The sequence below is a fragment of the Macaca fascicularis genome, chromosome 18 (assembly GCF_037993035.2).
Source record: "Macaca fascicularis isolate 582-1 chromosome 18, T2T-MFA8v1.1".
Classification (NCBI taxonomy): domain Eukaryota; kingdom Metazoa; phylum Chordata; class Mammalia; order Primates; family Cercopithecidae; genus Macaca; species Macaca fascicularis.
This window is the reverse complement of record NC_088392.1, coordinates 11,566,403-11,583,789: the sequence shown is the minus strand read 5'-3', so window position 1 is coordinate 11,583,789 and position 17,387 is coordinate 11,566,403. Positions and strand designations below refer to the sequence as shown.

Genomic DNA, 17,387 nt, shown 5'->3' with positions numbered 1-17,387 from the left:
ATCTTTATTTTCTACTAGATATAAACATCATGAGGAGAAGGATCCTATCTTTATTTTTTGCCATATTGTGCCCGGTGCTGCTTCTTGATATGTAGTGTATAAAGTATTAAATACCTATTGGTATATACTAAGTGTTAAACAATTATATTAGTTAATGAAAAACATATTAAATAATATTTAAGTTCAGAAAGATTTTTGAAATCAACATTTGAAGCTTAATGGAGAATCAATATTGTTAAAGAATTTTAGAAAATTGGAACTAGAAGAAACCACAATCATCATTTTCATGTAATGATGCTACTGATAACATTGTCTGCACTGAAATCACTCCAGTGTTGAGGAACTCCCTATTTCACAAGGAAGAGTATTTTATTCTATGCCTGTTATTTAAAAACTGTTTTCTCATATTTAATATAATTTAACACTATATTGAATTGTTTTACTTATAATCTTATGACAATAGTTATCTCAGTTTTACAAAGAAATATGAAAAAATTGTACGTATATTAGGTTGGTGCAAACATAATTGTGTTTTTTCCATTACTTTTAATGGCAGAAACCATAATTAGGTTTGCACCAACATCATATTTTGTTTCATTTGTGATTTCTTCTGAAAGCTAAACACTCAAAAGATACAATTAAAAATTATTATTTCATTTCATTGAATGTTGAAAAATGATAAAAGATTATATTTTATTTCCTTGAATATATTGATTATATCTCCTTGAATGTTGAAAAATGATAAAGGATTCCAGGATCCTTTATCATAATTGGAATTATTTATGTTATATATTGGATTTGTGTCTTTATCCCTGTGTGCTTTAATGATCCACATTTGCGGGCACTGCAAATAAGAAATTTTGAGTATTAGACAAAATTTGAAAAATATAAAATTGATTTTAAAGAACCAAACTTATGAAAAAAATATGTTAGTTAACATTAAGAAAGATGTATTAAACATTTTTTGTCTTTATAGTGTTCACATTTTCTCATTAGTTATATTATCATCAAAGAAATGAAAATCTTTATATGGATGGATAGATGCATTCAAGTAAATAAAATATCATATTTTGAAGAAGACTCATATGTAATGTGCAAAAGTCAATTTACTTTAGTATGTGTGTATATAATCATTTAAATATATGAGTTGGAAATATATCTATGCTCTATATCACATAATTGAAATTATGATCAAATTAGAAAATATATTTGAAATCTTTTTTTAATGTTTAAATTTTTTTTCTGTCTCTGAATCATTTTTATTACCACTATTATTTAGGACATAGAGGTTTGCCTACAGAGTGACCCATTTTTTCCTAGGTATTTTTGGGTACTATATTAGACACTTCTAAAATTGTAATACCTTTTATGGGTCACTTACAAACCATTAAATGAGTCATTGTTTCAGTACAATAAGTTACATTTGCAGTATTGCTGCCTATGGACCATTATTAATCTAGAAAAATGAAAGTGGTGGTCTAATTACCTAATTCTTTTCAGATTCTGGCTGAATAAAAATATAAACTAAACGATATAAAATGGTGTTTCAAACGTTATGTTAAAATCAAATAGGACAAAATTGTTTAAATTTTCGTATATAAAGTGATTGCTTACATAAAAATAAGTAAGCAATCCTTGTTAAGATACTACTATAAGATTATTCATTGCTCTTTCTTCCTCTGCCCTAAACTCAGTTGGAGATAAAACCTAGGCTTTGTGCTTCTTGTTTTTAGAAAGAAGGTCTCCTTCTATTGCCCAGGCACAATGCAGTGGCACAATCACAGGTTAATGTAACACTGAACTCCTAAGCTCAAGGATCCTTCCACCCCGAGCCTTTTGTGAAGCTAGGACTATAGGCATGTGCCACCACAACTGGCTAATTTTTTAAAGGAATTTTTGTAGAAACAGGGTCTTGCTACATTGCCCAGGCTGGTCTAGAATTCCTGAACTGAAGCAAACCTCCAGCCTCAGCCTTTCAAAGTGCTGAGACTGCAGGTTTGAGCCCCTGTGTCTTGCCCTAAAATCTATTCTGATAAACTTAATAAGAAACACAGACATGTTCAGTGATACAAAGAGAAGTCTCCATTGACCAGAAACAACATAGACACGCACAATAGCAGTAGAGCTGTAGCTGGGGGACTGCCTGTCTCTGGATCCAAATATGGACAGTGGAAACTGGGAATACGACTCCTTCAGGGTGATGATGATCAAAGTCATCCCTTACAAAGCGGAGTGGAGAGAGGAAGCAAAAACATTAAAGAAAATCACAAGATTTCCAAACTTTTTCATCAAATCAAAAGCATGTTGCCTAATTGATCACATAAATAGAGGGAACACACCCAAATAAATAACTTTTAAAAATTTTAAACGGAATATAACTAAAGTTTTAGTTGATATTTATAAAATGTGAAGATTATGGAAAAGTTTAGACCATTAAAATTGCAAATTTAAGTGATATTAAATTTTGTAGAGAACAATTTCTAGTATTTTACAAAAAAGAACCGTAAAATAATTATTAGGTATTTTGCTCATTCATTAAATTTCGTATGCCTCCTTGAAACAAATAAGCCATGTTATAGAGCTGGGTTTTATTGGTGAATTTTGCCAGAAACTTAAGGAACAGATTTTAAAACGTATTTTAGAGAAGCTCAAAAAACCAATTTCCTAACATTTTTATGAGATAGTAAATTATTGACAGTTAATTAGAACCATATAACGAAAGAGAATTATAGGCTGAGCATGGTGGCTCACACTTGTAATCCCAGCACTTTGGGAGGCCTAGGAGGGTGGATTGCCTGAGCTCAGGAGTTCAAGACCACCCTGGGCAACATAGCAAAACCCCACATCAACTAAAAAATACAAAAAATCATCTGAGTATGGCAGTGTCTGCCTGAGGTCCCAGCAGATTGGGAAGCTGAGGTGGGATGATCACTTGAGCATAGGAGATCCAGGCTGCAGTAACGCGTGGTTTGTGCCACTGCACTCCAGCCTGGGTGACAGGGTAAGACCCTGTCTCAATTATTTTTTAAAAGAAAGGAAGAGAATTACAGATTAATCTATCATTATGGGCACAACAAAAATCCTAAGTGATGACCCAGGAAAATAGGATCCAGAATTGCTATAAAATACTCATCAAGATCAAACAGTGTTTAGTCTCAGAATTCAAATAAGTTTCTCTAGCAGAAAATTTAAGAATTAACTTCACCACTCCAATTAACTGAGAAAGTTATATGATTATTATAATAAAGTTGCATGATTATATGATTTTAAAGTGGTATTATTAAAAATAATACCATTTAAAAATAGCGACATGTATTTATGACAAAAGCTAGGAACATAAAAGGACTTCCTTAACCTAGTTTAAATTTCTACTTGAAATGTATAGCAAATATTATTCTTCACAGTAAAGCACAGAAGCACAAAACCTCTCAATGAATTCAGAAACAAACAGAAACAACAGAAAACATTACTACTATCTCTCCTAATCTGTATTATACCTTAGTAAAGCAAAATTGTATAGTAATAAAGCAAGAAAAAAGATATAAATGTTGGAAAAAAAGAGACCTATTTTACTATTATGTAGTGGTAAAATACATATCCAAGACGATGTATAGAAAAGTTACACAAATGAAAATAACGTGTTTTTGTTTTGGTGAAAGTTCAACAGACAATCTAAAAATATAACACCAGTGAACAACGTGAAGCCTTCCCACTAAGATCCAGAGCAAGGAAAGGAGGTCCCCTCTCACTACTGCTGTTCAACAACATTCTGTAAGCCCTAATGCAATGCAGTAGAATTAGAAAAGTAACTAAACGGTATACAGATTGGAAAAGATTTAGTAGAATTATCTTTGTTAATGTCTCTTTAGAAAATCCAAAAGAATTGAAAAAAAAAAACACTTGCTACTAATGAGCAAGATAGTTTGTAGGATGCAAGGTTAATACAAAAAAAAAAATCACATTTCTATATATCAGCAATGAATAAGTGAGATGTGAAATTAGAAACAGAATACCAGTTACATTACCACCCCAAAAAGAAGCATGTAGGTAAAATGTAACTAAAGGTATTCAAGGTCTATAATGAGGAAAACTACAAAACTCTGATGAAAGACACCAAACAGGAACTAAATAAATGGAGAGAGATTCCATGTACATTGATAGGAGACACAGTTATCAATACATCAGTTCTTTCCAGCTCAGTCTATAGATCAATGCAATACCATTCATAATTCTAGCAAGTTATTTTGTGGATACTGAAAATCTAATGATCAAGTTTATATAAAAGGGAAATAGACCCAGGATAGCCAACACAATATTAAAGGAGAACAACATTAGAGGATTGACACTGCCTGACTTCAAGACATACTATGAAATACAGTAAACAAGACAGTGTAGCATTAGTGAAAGAAAAATAGATCAATGGAACAGAATAAACATCCCAGAAGGAGGCTCACATAAATATAGGTAATTGATCTTTCACAAAGAAACAAAGACACAAACAATGGAGAACAACAAGAAAAAAATATTTTCCACAAATGATCCTGGAACAAGTGGATACTCACATGCAAAAAAAAAGAAGAAAGAAGAAAGAAGAATCTTGATGTAGACCTTCCAAGCTTCACAAAAATTAACTCAAAATGGATCACACTGTCAAACACAAAACAAAACCCATAAAAGATAATATAGAAGAGAGTCTAGGTGAGCTTTGGTTTGGCTATGACTTTTTAGATGTGATACCAGAAGCACAATTTGTGAAAAAAATAATCGATAAGATGGACTTCATTAAAATTAAAAGCTTTTGCTCTGTGAAAGACTATGTCAAGGGATAAGAAAGGAAGCCACAGACTGGGAGAAAATATTTACAGAAGACATATTAACTGCTATTAAAAATATACAAAGAACTCTTAAAACTTAATAAGAACACAAGCCAATGAGCCAAAGACCTGAACAGACACATCAACAAAGAAGACATGCAAGTGGCAAATAAACATATGAGAAGATGCTTCACATCCTATATCATCAAGGAATTGCGAAATAAAACAACGATGAAATACCACTAAATATGCATTAAAATGGCCAAAATCAAAAACACCAAAAACACCAAAGGCTGGCAATGATGTGGAGCAACAAGAACTCTCATTCATTGCTGGTGGGAATGCAAAATGGTCCAGCCAATTTGGAAGAAAATTTGCCAGTTTCTACAAAACTAGATGTATCCTTACCGTATGACCCATTCATTGTACTCTTTTGTATTAACCGAAAGGAGTTGAAAATTTATGTCCATACACATCTGCACATGTGTTTATAGCAGTTTTATTCACAATTGCCAAAACTTGAAAGCAACCAAGATGTCATTCAGTAGGTGAATGGATACGCCAATTGTGGTACATCCAGATAGTGTAATACAATTCATCATTAAAAGTGATAGCCATGAAAAGACGACAAGGACAAAATGATACATAAAACTAAGTGAAAGAAGCTAATCTGAAAAGGATAAGTACTAAAAATTCCAGCTATGTGATATTCTGGAAAAGGAAAACCTATGGAGACACTAGAAGGAACACTAGGTGCCAGGGGTTGAGCCGAAGAAAGGGACGAATAGGCAGAGCACAGAAGACTTTTAGAGCAGTGCAGCTGCCCTCTATGATACTATCATGAGGGATACATGTTACTTACATTTGTCTAAACCCACACAACACCAAGAGTGAACCCTCACATAAACTATGAACTCTGGATGAAAATGATCTCTCAGTGTAGGTTTATCAGTTGTAACAAATGTATAATGTCATCTGGTGGGAGATGTTGATAATCGGGGGATCTATGCATGTGTGGAGCCAGAGGCTAGAGAAGATATCACTGTACCTTCCTTTCAATTTTGCTGTGAAACTTAAAATTCTTCTGAAAAACATCAGTTGAAGAAAAAAAAATAATTATCTAAAACCTATGAACAAAAAATTTAGATGTATTTCAATAATTCAAACGTATATGTGAAATTCTTTTTGAGAAGATTACAAAATTTTTGTAGGTCTTGAAAGAAGTGGTAAATAAACGAGGAGCTTGCATTTATGGATAGTACATTATAATAAGAATGTCATTTCTCCCTAATCTTTACGTTTACCCAGAATACCAAGAGATCTGCATAGAATTTGTCAAATTGTACTGAAATTAACATCAAAGACAGCAAAGAGAATAAATTTCAAGAAAAACTATGTCTTTTCTGAAATAAGTTTTAAACTGATAAGAACAGATACTACACTTGATCTTAGCCAAAAGGCTGAGAAGCAATGAAAAATGCTTTAAAAAAGAAGGGTACTTCCATATCATCAGATGTCAATAGGCGTTTACATCCGTAATAATTAAGATAATGTATATTATTGCATAGATAATATGCCATGTTTGCTGATATTGTGAAACATTTTATGTCAAATAGCATGTATTCAACTAAATTCATGAAGAAATAACCTTTGAATTGTAATTTCTATTAATTAATGTCAAATACATCATTAAATGCCCTTAACATTTTTCTAGGAACTTTTTCCTTCTGATATTTTTATCTGAATAATTAACACATTTAAAAACATGGTCAAGTGCTGTATATATGTCTGATAATTTACATTACTTCTAAAATGAACTAACAACAATATGAAAACCCAAGTACCAATGGTCTCCTTTTTATTTATTTTTTGAGACTGAAGTATTTTGATTGTATTTATAGAATAATAGTTACAGATGCACACATATGGGGTATATGTGTATCTGTTATAGTGAGTGCGGCCAGGCATGGTGGCACACACCTGTAATCCCAGCACTTTGGAAGGCCAAGGCGGGCGGATTACAAGGTCAGGAGATCGAGACCATCCTGGCTAACAATGTGAAACCCCATCTCTACTAAAAATACAAAAAATTAGCTGGGCATGGTGGCGGGCGCCTGTAGTCCCAAGCTACTCGGGAGGCTGAGGTAGGAGAATGGTGTGAACCCAGGAGGCGGAGACTGCAGTGAGCAGAGATCGCGCCACTGCACTCCAGCCTGGGTGACAGGGCAAAACTTGTTCTCAAAAAAAAAAAAAAAAAAAAAAAAAAAAAATTGTGAGCGCAATGAGATCAAGAATGTTCTTTGTCTTGCTCTTTGCTTTATAACTAACACCTAGATCAATTTCTGGAATATATCATGTGTATAAGAAATAAACATGGGAAGGGCAACAATTTTCTTGAATGAAAAATATTTTCCATTAGAAAGTAAAGCAGTTTCTTTTCTTTATTTCATTTTATAAAAATGTTATATCATGGCAGGTGGGCAAGGAATTTTGTGTTGAAAATGTGAAACATAAGTCATTTGGTATATTTCAACTTTGTAAAATATATTTTTGGGGAGAAACTGAGTACCAGAAAAAAATAATGGAGTAAAAGCAAGGCAATGTTAAACAAGTGTCAGCTTGCCAGTTTTTCTATATTTGTAAGTCGATATTTCTTTCAGAAATGCATCTTGAGATTGAATAAATAATATTTACAAGATCTGCAGAAATAGAGCCATTATCTTTGTTATTTTTTTCCTAAGTCATGAATCAAAATGCTGATGTAGTACGAAAACGTATTTAAGTTTAAGAGGCAAGGTGAATAAAGCAATAGGAAAGCTCTGACATGTTAAAGGATAAAATTGCAAGACTAAACATTTTAATTTTTCTTGAGGGGTGTGTTTGTGTGTGTGTGTGTATTTGCATTTATTGGAAAATAAATGGCTGACCAGTTTTCATATATTTTATTTGCATTTAGTATTTTGTTTTACATTGTTTCTCAATGAACTTTCATAGTCTTTCTCTTATTTTGGTTTGGAGAAGAAAAATTTCAATATGAATGGGCAAATTTTCTTCTTAGTAATCTATGTATTTCTAAATATTTTTTCTTATTTTAATGATTAAGAAGATTATAAAATAGAAAACATTCTATGGTTATTTAATTCTTCATGTTACAGAGAAAAAGGAAATTAAAACCAAATTAATCAACTTCCTAAATGAATGATCACATTGTATATTAAATAGTATTTAATTGCCATTTTATATTATAACAAAATAACTCACAATCACCATTATTATGGTGGCTGTACCTTTAGTAGAATTTTCTGTACAGCTGCCTAGAGCATTTTTATATGCCCTTTTATCAGACATACAGAAATACAAAAATACATATATTATTTTAACATATAAAGTTGTCCAGTTTGGTGATAAGAATTGAGGTATAGGAGGAGGTAAAAGAAAGAGATCTAATGTTTTTTACCCACACAAATAGATATAAGTGAAATATATTCAATTAATCATTTTAATCAATCATATATGCTATTTCTATTTATGATCTTTAAATATTACTATATTTATTATCATTTTTCATAATATCTTAGCTCAGTGCTAGATTTTTGTATAGAATTAAAGCAAGGCATTTGATCTATTTTAAGGAATATGTTACCATTGTTGTACCCACAGTTATTTCTAAAATAAGAGCAATGGCCTTGAATCCTAAGATGTGTGTCTAGCTCTTCACAATTACCAGATTATGCTAAGTAAAAATTATGTAGAGTAATGGAACTTAAATTTTATATTTGTTTTCCATTCTAATATAAAATAAATAAACCATTTACACCCAAATATACTCTATTATTTTCAAGTAACCTGGAATGTGAATTAATAATTTGTAATCTAATATATTACATAATATTTGTGAATATTTCATTACATTTTTCTATCTTAAAATTAAGCTATGATTATAGAAATTTTTATTTCATCTTCCTGATAAATTTACCACATTCTCTGCACTTTGCAAATGCCTTTTGTGTGTAGATTTCCATTTCTTCTCACCTTATCTTTTTTTTTTTTGAGACGGAGTCTTGCTCTGTCGCCCAGGCTGGAGTGCAGTGACGCGATCTTGGCTCACTGCAACCTCCGCCCCCCGGGTTCATGCTATTCTCCTGCCTCAGCCTCCTGAGTAGCTGGGACTATAGGCGCCTGCCACCACACCCGGCTAATTTTTGGTATTTTTTAGTAGAGATGGGGTTTCACAGTGTTTAGTCAGGATGGTCTCGATCTCCTGACCTCGTGATCCGCCCGCCTCGGCCTCCCAAAGTGCTGGGATTACAGGAATGAATCTTAATATTTTATATATTTTCCTGCTACCATATCTATGACTGTTCAATAACTCCCATTATAATTTAGATATTTCTTTTAAAATTGACTTGCTTAGGAGAAAATGCAGATCATGTCAATGAACTGAACTATTTCTCTTCATGGTTTTTATACCTTAAATTATCTTTTTCTTTGTTGTATTTTCATGATTTAATATTAAACTTAGTCATTTGTACGACATGGGTTTATATTTCTTAGTTTATGTAATCCATAGGCACATAGGACTCACTGCTTAAGAAACCTGGGATTAGAATATTCATGCAGCTCTTCACTTTTGCAATATTATCTCAACATTATTATTGCCACGTCTGTCAAGAACACTATAGAACTCTTGCTGTGAAACTTGCTTACACAGTCAGATGTGAGGACAAAAATATTGATTGAATCACGGATGATTTTCTAGTACCACAGCAGATGCTCCATGTTTACTTATGGTTATTAAATTTTGATGATTAATCATTTTATGACATATGTAATTGACACACTCAACTAGCAAAAATTAATAGTGACAAGGTATTCCAATTTAAGAAGCGTCTTCCACTTTCAGAAATGCCCATTTTGAAAAATGCTGATATTAAGTACAAAGAAAGTGGTCTAAGTTATTAAGGTAAATTTGCATATGTATAAGCAGAAAGTTGGCAGAGTTTGCATTTTTCACTATAAGAATAATGGAAACATCTCAGTGACCCATGCAAAATCTAACTTTCCCCATTCATTGGAAATAATGTAAGAACATGAATGCCGATAATCTGTAATATAACTTTTACAAAATTACACTTTATTTATGTCTTCTCATGGTAAATAAAAATAGCTATATGTATTCTAATATTCAGTAACTCACTTATGTATTATAGAATTTCTGGCTCAGAAACAAAGAATGAAATGTGCTTATGGGAGGGAGAGAGAAAGGGGGGAAGGAAGGGAGGGAGGGAAGAAGGGAGAAATGAAAAGAAAAGAAGTTGCTGAGTTGCTTCTTTAACTTCTTTAAGACATTAAGTGCAGAATTGGAATCCACCTACCCTGCTGAATCTTCTGCTTACATTATATACTTCATTGCATTAAATTTGCTTGAGCTCTGCTCTTCACATTTCAGCAATGTTAGCTTTATTTATTACATTTATTTTTAAAAGTCTGTCACCTCTTACCCCTAAAAATAAGGACCTTCATTTATTTAAACTATATTGTCAAATATTATTTCTGGTCATGGAGTCAAAAATTTAGAGTTTCTCTACAAAATCTAAGATTTAGTGTGTATGTTTTTTATTAAAAATATTAAATTTTTAAAAAGATATCAGAAATGTTGACTCAGCAGTAATAAAATTTACAGGCACGATTTCACAAGCCAAAAAATGCCCACAAATATTTTCAATGAGAAGCCAGCGTCTGATGGGTTTTATTAGCACTAATTTGCAAATGTAAGTTACAATGGTTAGAACGCTAAGGGACTTTATCAAATTAGGATATTAAAACTTTGGATGGTCCATTGATGTTTCTACTTAGTTTCCTAAGTTATTTACTAACTGGTCATATATTGGAGAAAGTTACCTATATAGTGATTAAATATAAACTGCATATGTGTTTTGCTTGTTATTAAAAATATTATACCCTATTTTTAATATCAAAAATTAGGATTACATTCATCATTTAAAAGAGTACCAAACTTCATTGTATTTTAATTTAACCATGAGATTAGATATTTTGGAGTGTGAAAGCAGTTATTCACTGAGCTACAGAATGGTTATATTAGGAAAGTCTGAAAATGGGTGATCAAGTGTTTCTGAACGATCCACCCTGCAAAATTCCAATATTACCTTTTTCTTTTCTTCTCCTATATACCTGCTAATGCTCACTTCCAAAGTGTATCTATTTCAACTGACACCCGCACTTAGACCTAATGGTAGACGAGGTCTTTGCCACTATTTAACCCATTACCAAGGTCGTTACGTGGAGCCACCAGCCTTCTCTGCTGGACCACCGTTCCCGAGTGGCCATCTTCATGCACCTTAAACGTCTGATTCTGCAGAGCAATAGAGAATTTCTTGACTTGGTATGCTTTTTGCATTTACAAATCAAATCTCTATTATCTGCCTGCAGCCCTACCTTCCTTATACCAGAATTACATACAAGTTTTTCTTCTTTAAAACAAATTTATGGCTGGGCGCGGTGGCTCACGCCTGTAATTCCAGCACTTTGGGAGGCCGAGGCGGGCGGATCACGAGGTCAGGAGATGGAGACAACGGTGAAACCCCGTCTCTACTAAAAATACAAAAATTTAGCCGGGCGTGGTGGCGGCGCCTGTAGTCCCAGCTACTCGTGATGCTGAGGCAGGAGAATGGTGTGAACCCGGGAGGCGGAGCTTGCAGTGACCCGAGATTGCGTCACTGCCCTCCAGCCGGGGCGACAGAGCGAGACTCCGCCTCAAGAAAAAAAAAAAAAAAAAAAAAAAAAAAAAAATTATCCTATTTTGTTCTTGATCTTATTTTATTCAGCTTATCTGGAATCTGAACTTTGTCATAAAAATTATTGTCTCTCTTCATACGTTCTCCAACCTTTTCTTTATGCTGGTCCCTTCCATGTAGGCGACTGCATGTACTCAAGCCTTTGAAAGAATTACAAACCCAAACATTGCTAGGCCAGTATTGTCTGCTCTTACAATTCTAATTTTTGTCTTTAACCATTTTTCTTGCAAATTCCTTGGGCTTCGTATTCTCAAGTTACGCATTAATATGTCCAATTACTCAATTGTCATTTATTTTAACTTAAACACTCTTAAAATGAATACTATATGCTCAGCACTATTCTAAGCATTATGTATGTATGTATTATATATGTGTATATGTTATCTCAGTCCACCTGTTTTTTAATATCTTGTAAAATAGTTTTTATTTATAACTATAAAAGCAATATTTACTTATTCCAGACAAAATTTTAGACCACATAAAGTAAAACACAAAAGTTATCCACAATCTCAGAAACAAAAACTGTTCACTGATAATATTTTGCTCTATTTTGCATATTTTTGTGATTGCATGTGTGTATACATTTTTTTGTACATATAATGTTATGTGTGTATTTAAATAATCATAAAGACTTGTGGAATACTCTGCTATACATTTTTTCTAAGCAAAAACTAACTCATCTAATTTCATCATCAACTTTATATTTTTGCCATTTCACAAAGGAGGAATCTGAAGAAAAAGAGATTTAGGTAACTTGCTAAGTGACGGAAATAGTATTGGCATTTTTGTAGTCTGTCTCCAGAGTTCATAATGTCTACAATGTATCTTATACAACTTTGTTGTGAACAGGCACACACACCCATGGTCTCATAAGTATGCTAAATAATATATATTTATATACTAAATATATGCCGATGTATATTATAGAGTCACAATTTTGATGTCTATGCAAAGTTGAGCATTTTTCATCAAAAATGTATGTTTAATATTTTACAAATATTTTAAAACACCATTTAATAGATTCATAATATGTTAAGATATTAACATACTATTTTTTAAAATTACTTTCCTGTTGTTAAACATTTAGTTTTATCCTTTCACATTTTAAAATATTATAAGTATTATTTTAAACTTATTTTATTATTTTAAACTTATTATAAACAACCATATTTTTATAAGTCTGTTCTCATTTCTCATTAACGTAAGAGAAATTCTTAGAAAATGGAAACAGAACTGAAGGTTGGACATGCTAACAAGTCATGGCACATATTACCAATTACCAATATTCTCTCAAGAAAAGATAATTTCCTCTGCTTTATGTTAGACCTAGGTCTATCATTTAGCATTCATTAAATAAACAAATATGTGGGTCCCATTTTCTGTTTCAAATATGGTGCAATTTCTGAAGATGCAGTAGACATGACAGAAATGGCCACTGAAATTTGGGTGTGATTGTGTCTACTGGGGAGGGTAGTGAAGCAAAAATTAAATGAAAATATAAATAAAATTACATAATTTTGAGTTCTCAATAGGAAATGTACGGATACAGTACAAAAAATGATGGGAGTCGAAGGCCGGGCCCAGAGGCTCACACCTTTAATCCCAGCATTTTGGAAGGCCGTGGTGGGTGGATCACTTGAGTTCAGGAGTTCAACATGGGGAGGGCCAACATGGTGAAACCCCATCTCTCCTAAAAATACAAAAATTAGCCAGACATGGTGGTGCCACTTGTAGTCCCAGCTACTCAGGAGGTTGAGGCAGGAGAATCACTTGAGCGCAGGAGTTGGAGGTTGCAGTGAGCCGAGATGGTGCCACTGCACTCCAGCCTGGGTGACAGTGTGAGACTCCTTCTCAAAAAAGAAACAAACAAACAAACAAAAAGTAAATGAGGGGACTTGAGTCTACTTGGTGGTTAGTATTAATTGTAATAATATAAAGAATCTCATGGCTGAGAACCATAGTTTGACTAGGAAGTCCAAATGGTTTCAAAAAACCCTCCCTGTGGATCTTTGCTTTGAAAGGAGAAATTTCCAAACATATGAATAATTTGGTAAGTAGAGACTACACGTTTAGTCTAGCATCCTAGTGTCACTACTACTCACTACGATTTTTATTTTCCTCTATAAATCACTTTGCTTCAACAAAGACCAAGCTTACATTTGTTAGATACTTTCCAATCTCTCTTGCTTTTAATATAGTGTATTTCTTCCCCCTCATTTTCTTACTCTGCTTGAGTTCTTGCCGCAATATTCTACTGCTTTTTATTTGTATGCCTTTTCAACACCATGGATGCTTCATGTCCTTGTGGTATTACTCCAAATGATCACACAAGTTCGACTGCAGAGGACAGGCAGAGCTTGAGTGGAGATTTTACGGCATGCTGCATGCTCCCTCTTCCCAGGCATTGCCTTAGGGCCAGCTGGATTTGCAGCGCTGTACTTACATAATTCTGATTTAATTTTTCTTGTGGGAAATTATGCCAGTTCAGGAGCTCTACATTCTTTTACTGAAATAATTATTTTCAAATCCCTGAAACCATTTACATAATTCAACGGAGGTAAAACATTCATTGCAGGAGTAGTAAGATGTCCACCACTAAATTTTTTTTAAGTGAGGTTTAATTTTTTTCTTAATATGTTTCTTCTTCTGTAAGGGGAATTGGTGCTTATATTTAGAATCATGAAGCAAGAAACTATTCCCAATACTTATATGCTAAGCTGGAAAAGAACTAGAAATATATGCTAAGCTGGAAAAGAACTCGAAATATATGCTTTGTCTGTTTTCTTAGGTATATTATTGCAGTTAGACTTCTGATAGATTTTTATTATTATTATTATGGTTGAGAGTCTGCTCAATGTGTTTAATTTCTTTAGAAGACAAGCTCCCATATGCCAGGAAATTATATTGTGTCATGACTGAGCATGCAGAAACTATTTTTCAGAAAAGGAAGGAAGGCAGGGGAGGGGAAGAGAGAGAACTATAAAAAGTAAAGAATCCAAATCTCCAGTATCAAGACAAGGACAGGAATAGTTTGTGGACATCCCATTAGAACACAATATATTATTTATAATTTTTATAAACTCACTTACTTTACCTTCCAGAATAAGTCATATTAGTTACTACTCAGTCCTTTCTCAGTTTTATTTTCCTTTCCTAAACTATATAGTCTTATCAGAAAGACTTAAACACTCTGTTTCAAAAGATGCTATTTACTTAAAGTTATTTTTAAATCCTTGTGACATCTGAATGAATTTTTCTTCCATTGAAAGTGAAAACATTTACTGTTTACCCATTGATAAAAATGGGCAAAATATTGGCATTATTAAATTATATTATTTTTTCTTTTCATTGTTTTTTATTGGTTTCTATCCCAGAGAAACAAAACAAACAAACAAACAAACAAACTGGCTGTCACAAATTATATCCCAATCTTTTTTCTTTTCTTTCTTGAAGATCTTTGAGTCCCACATCTGTATCCTTCCTAAATTCCCTATTTCCTTTTCTTCTTGGACTTTCAGATTGTAGTATTAGCATGTAAGAGGGATATCAAAAAGACTGCACAATGTCAGGGAAGGCTTAGGTGAAATCAAACTGGTACGTCATTTGACACCTAAAATAGAGATGCCAAATGTGTAGCTTAGTAATGGTGTTTGCATTTCTTCTAGCAAAGTGGCTCCATTGTAATCTACCATAAATTTGCTGGAGGGCCCCAGGCCCCACTTCCGACTAATAACTTTACTCCTGTCTTTATGATGCATTTGAAAGTTCAAGTAATCAGTTTGTATATGCAAGAAGATTTTGTTTTGATCTGACATATGATTACAGAAAGAACTAAAATCCAAAATTAGGCATATTAATCTACAAAATATATTATTATGAATTAATGTATATTTAGCAATATGCTTAGGGTTATTTGCACAAGATTCCATCTGAGAATACTTTCTACCTGGGAATGATAGTTTGTTTGTTTTTTTTTCTGTAAGCACATATATGCTAAAGCTATAGTAAAATTACATTAACTTGATTTATGATGTCCATAAAGAAAAGCACGATATTTCTGTCTACCTAATTACCAATTTTTTTTTCTTACTTTAGATGATACCTTCAGCTATACGACTGACCCTTCAAAGTTTGAAAGTGGAATAGAAAAACTTAAAGACTGCATTTTCTGATTGTCACCTGGCTCTGTTATTCTCTGTTCTATGGCATTGCTAGCGTCTCAGCTTAACTAGCAGATTATGAGTGTCAAGTAATGTTGCCTTCTATGCAAATATTTTCCTCATTTTAGATAACCTAAGCATTTAGATAAAGTTATAATCAATTATTGAGAATTTTACTATCTGTGTGTTTAATGATTTATATTATTGTCTCAATAATTAACTTTATTGTTGTGATTTTATCATTTTCTAGCCTATGTTATATGGGGTACCATGGTTCTTTTATTTTTAAATTATGGCCTTTTTATCAGTTTGGAAATGTAGCTATCCTATACAATTTCATTTGGCATACCGTGTTTATACAAGAGTTGAATGATTTTAAACCTGCTCATATTTTGCTTTAAAAGAGGAATACAGTTGAATGTGTTTGGTTGCATGTATGTATAACTTTTAACCAACATGTAAATGTGGCTTTCATTCCTCTGCCTTCCTATGGGATAGCAGGATGCTGAGCTCAGCCATCTCACAGCTGATTTTGGAAGTTATGTCCATGCGTACTGCCAAATATGAGCACAAAGCTCACTATGTACTTATAAAATTCTCCTAGAAAAAAATATCTTTATAGCAAGGCTTAAAAAATGAGTTTCATGCTAAGAATTAAGCCTGGTGACCAAGTTAGTCTTTGGTATGCATTTGATACCTGCCATAGATAGGAGGTGCGCCTACAGAAAGATGGCTCAACATGGAACAATGCCACTCGGTGGCACACGTAGCCCGCCTTCATTAACTGCTTTCATATGCTGTCCATTGCGCTCAGTGGGTTTCACGGGGTGGTGTTATTATCACTATTATGTAGATGAGCAAATCAAGGTTATAGTGGAATTTGTTCAGTTTCACATGATTGGAACATTGTGGTCTTGACTTTCAAGTCCATGTCTACCATACTCCACAGACCCTTTTCTGTCCACTTTGTCACCTTTAATTCTGAGCTCCAATATAAAGACTTCACCATATTTGAAAAAGAATAGTGGGAAGTCTGATGCTCAATTTTGTATACAAAACAGTTGCTTCTGTGACATAGTAACTGTATGCCCTTTTGATTCAGGATGTTATTTAATTATTGCAAATCTCCTGTCATAGATCTGACACTCAAGTTAAAAAATTAGGCTCAGGTTCTTACCTATGGTCTTGCTTTTTATAGTCCTTTTAAACCTACGAAATGTATATTCAACATTTACACGTACAAAATTCATATAGTCTTTCAAAACTAAGATGGCAAAATAATTGGATGGCTTGAAATTTTAAGTATTACAATATAAACAGCAGAGACTTCATGTTTAGGATTGATAATTTTTAATAAATGACATTATCTTTTGCATTATCATTTCTTGGTGTTTTGTATTAATTTATATCACATTTATTTTTATTTTTGAAATTTCACATTTCATGTCTTTCATTTTTCTTTTTTTCTTTTTTTTTTTTTGAGACAGAGTCTCACTCTGTCACCCAGGCTGGAGTGCAGTGGTGGGATTTCGGCTCACTGCAAGCTCCGCCTCCCAGGTTCACACCATTCTCCTGCCCTCAGCCTCCCCAGCAGCTGG

At 33.1% G+C, this 17,387-nt stretch overlaps 1 protein-coding gene and 1 pseudogene across 4 annotated transcripts in view; one reads left to right on the top strand and one right to left on the bottom strand.

Moving 5' to 3' along the window:
- Positions 1–17,170, top strand: part of CCDC102B (coiled-coil domain containing 102B) — a 298,146-nt gene extending 280,976 nt beyond the window's left edge. For all 4 annotated transcript variants that reach the window (XM_065533649.2, XM_045378146.3, XM_074022345.1 and 1 more), the window contains one exon: positions 15,725–17,170. In XM_065533649.2, the coding sequence (XP_065389721.1) occupies position 15,725 (1 nt within the window). In that variant the 3' untranslated portion in view covers positions 15,726–17,170. The remainder of the gene's footprint in view (positions 1–15,724) is intronic.
- Positions 6,185–6,286, bottom strand: LOC123570134 (U2 spliceosomal RNA; annotated as a pseudogene).
- Positions 17,171–17,387: the final 217 nt, after the last annotated feature.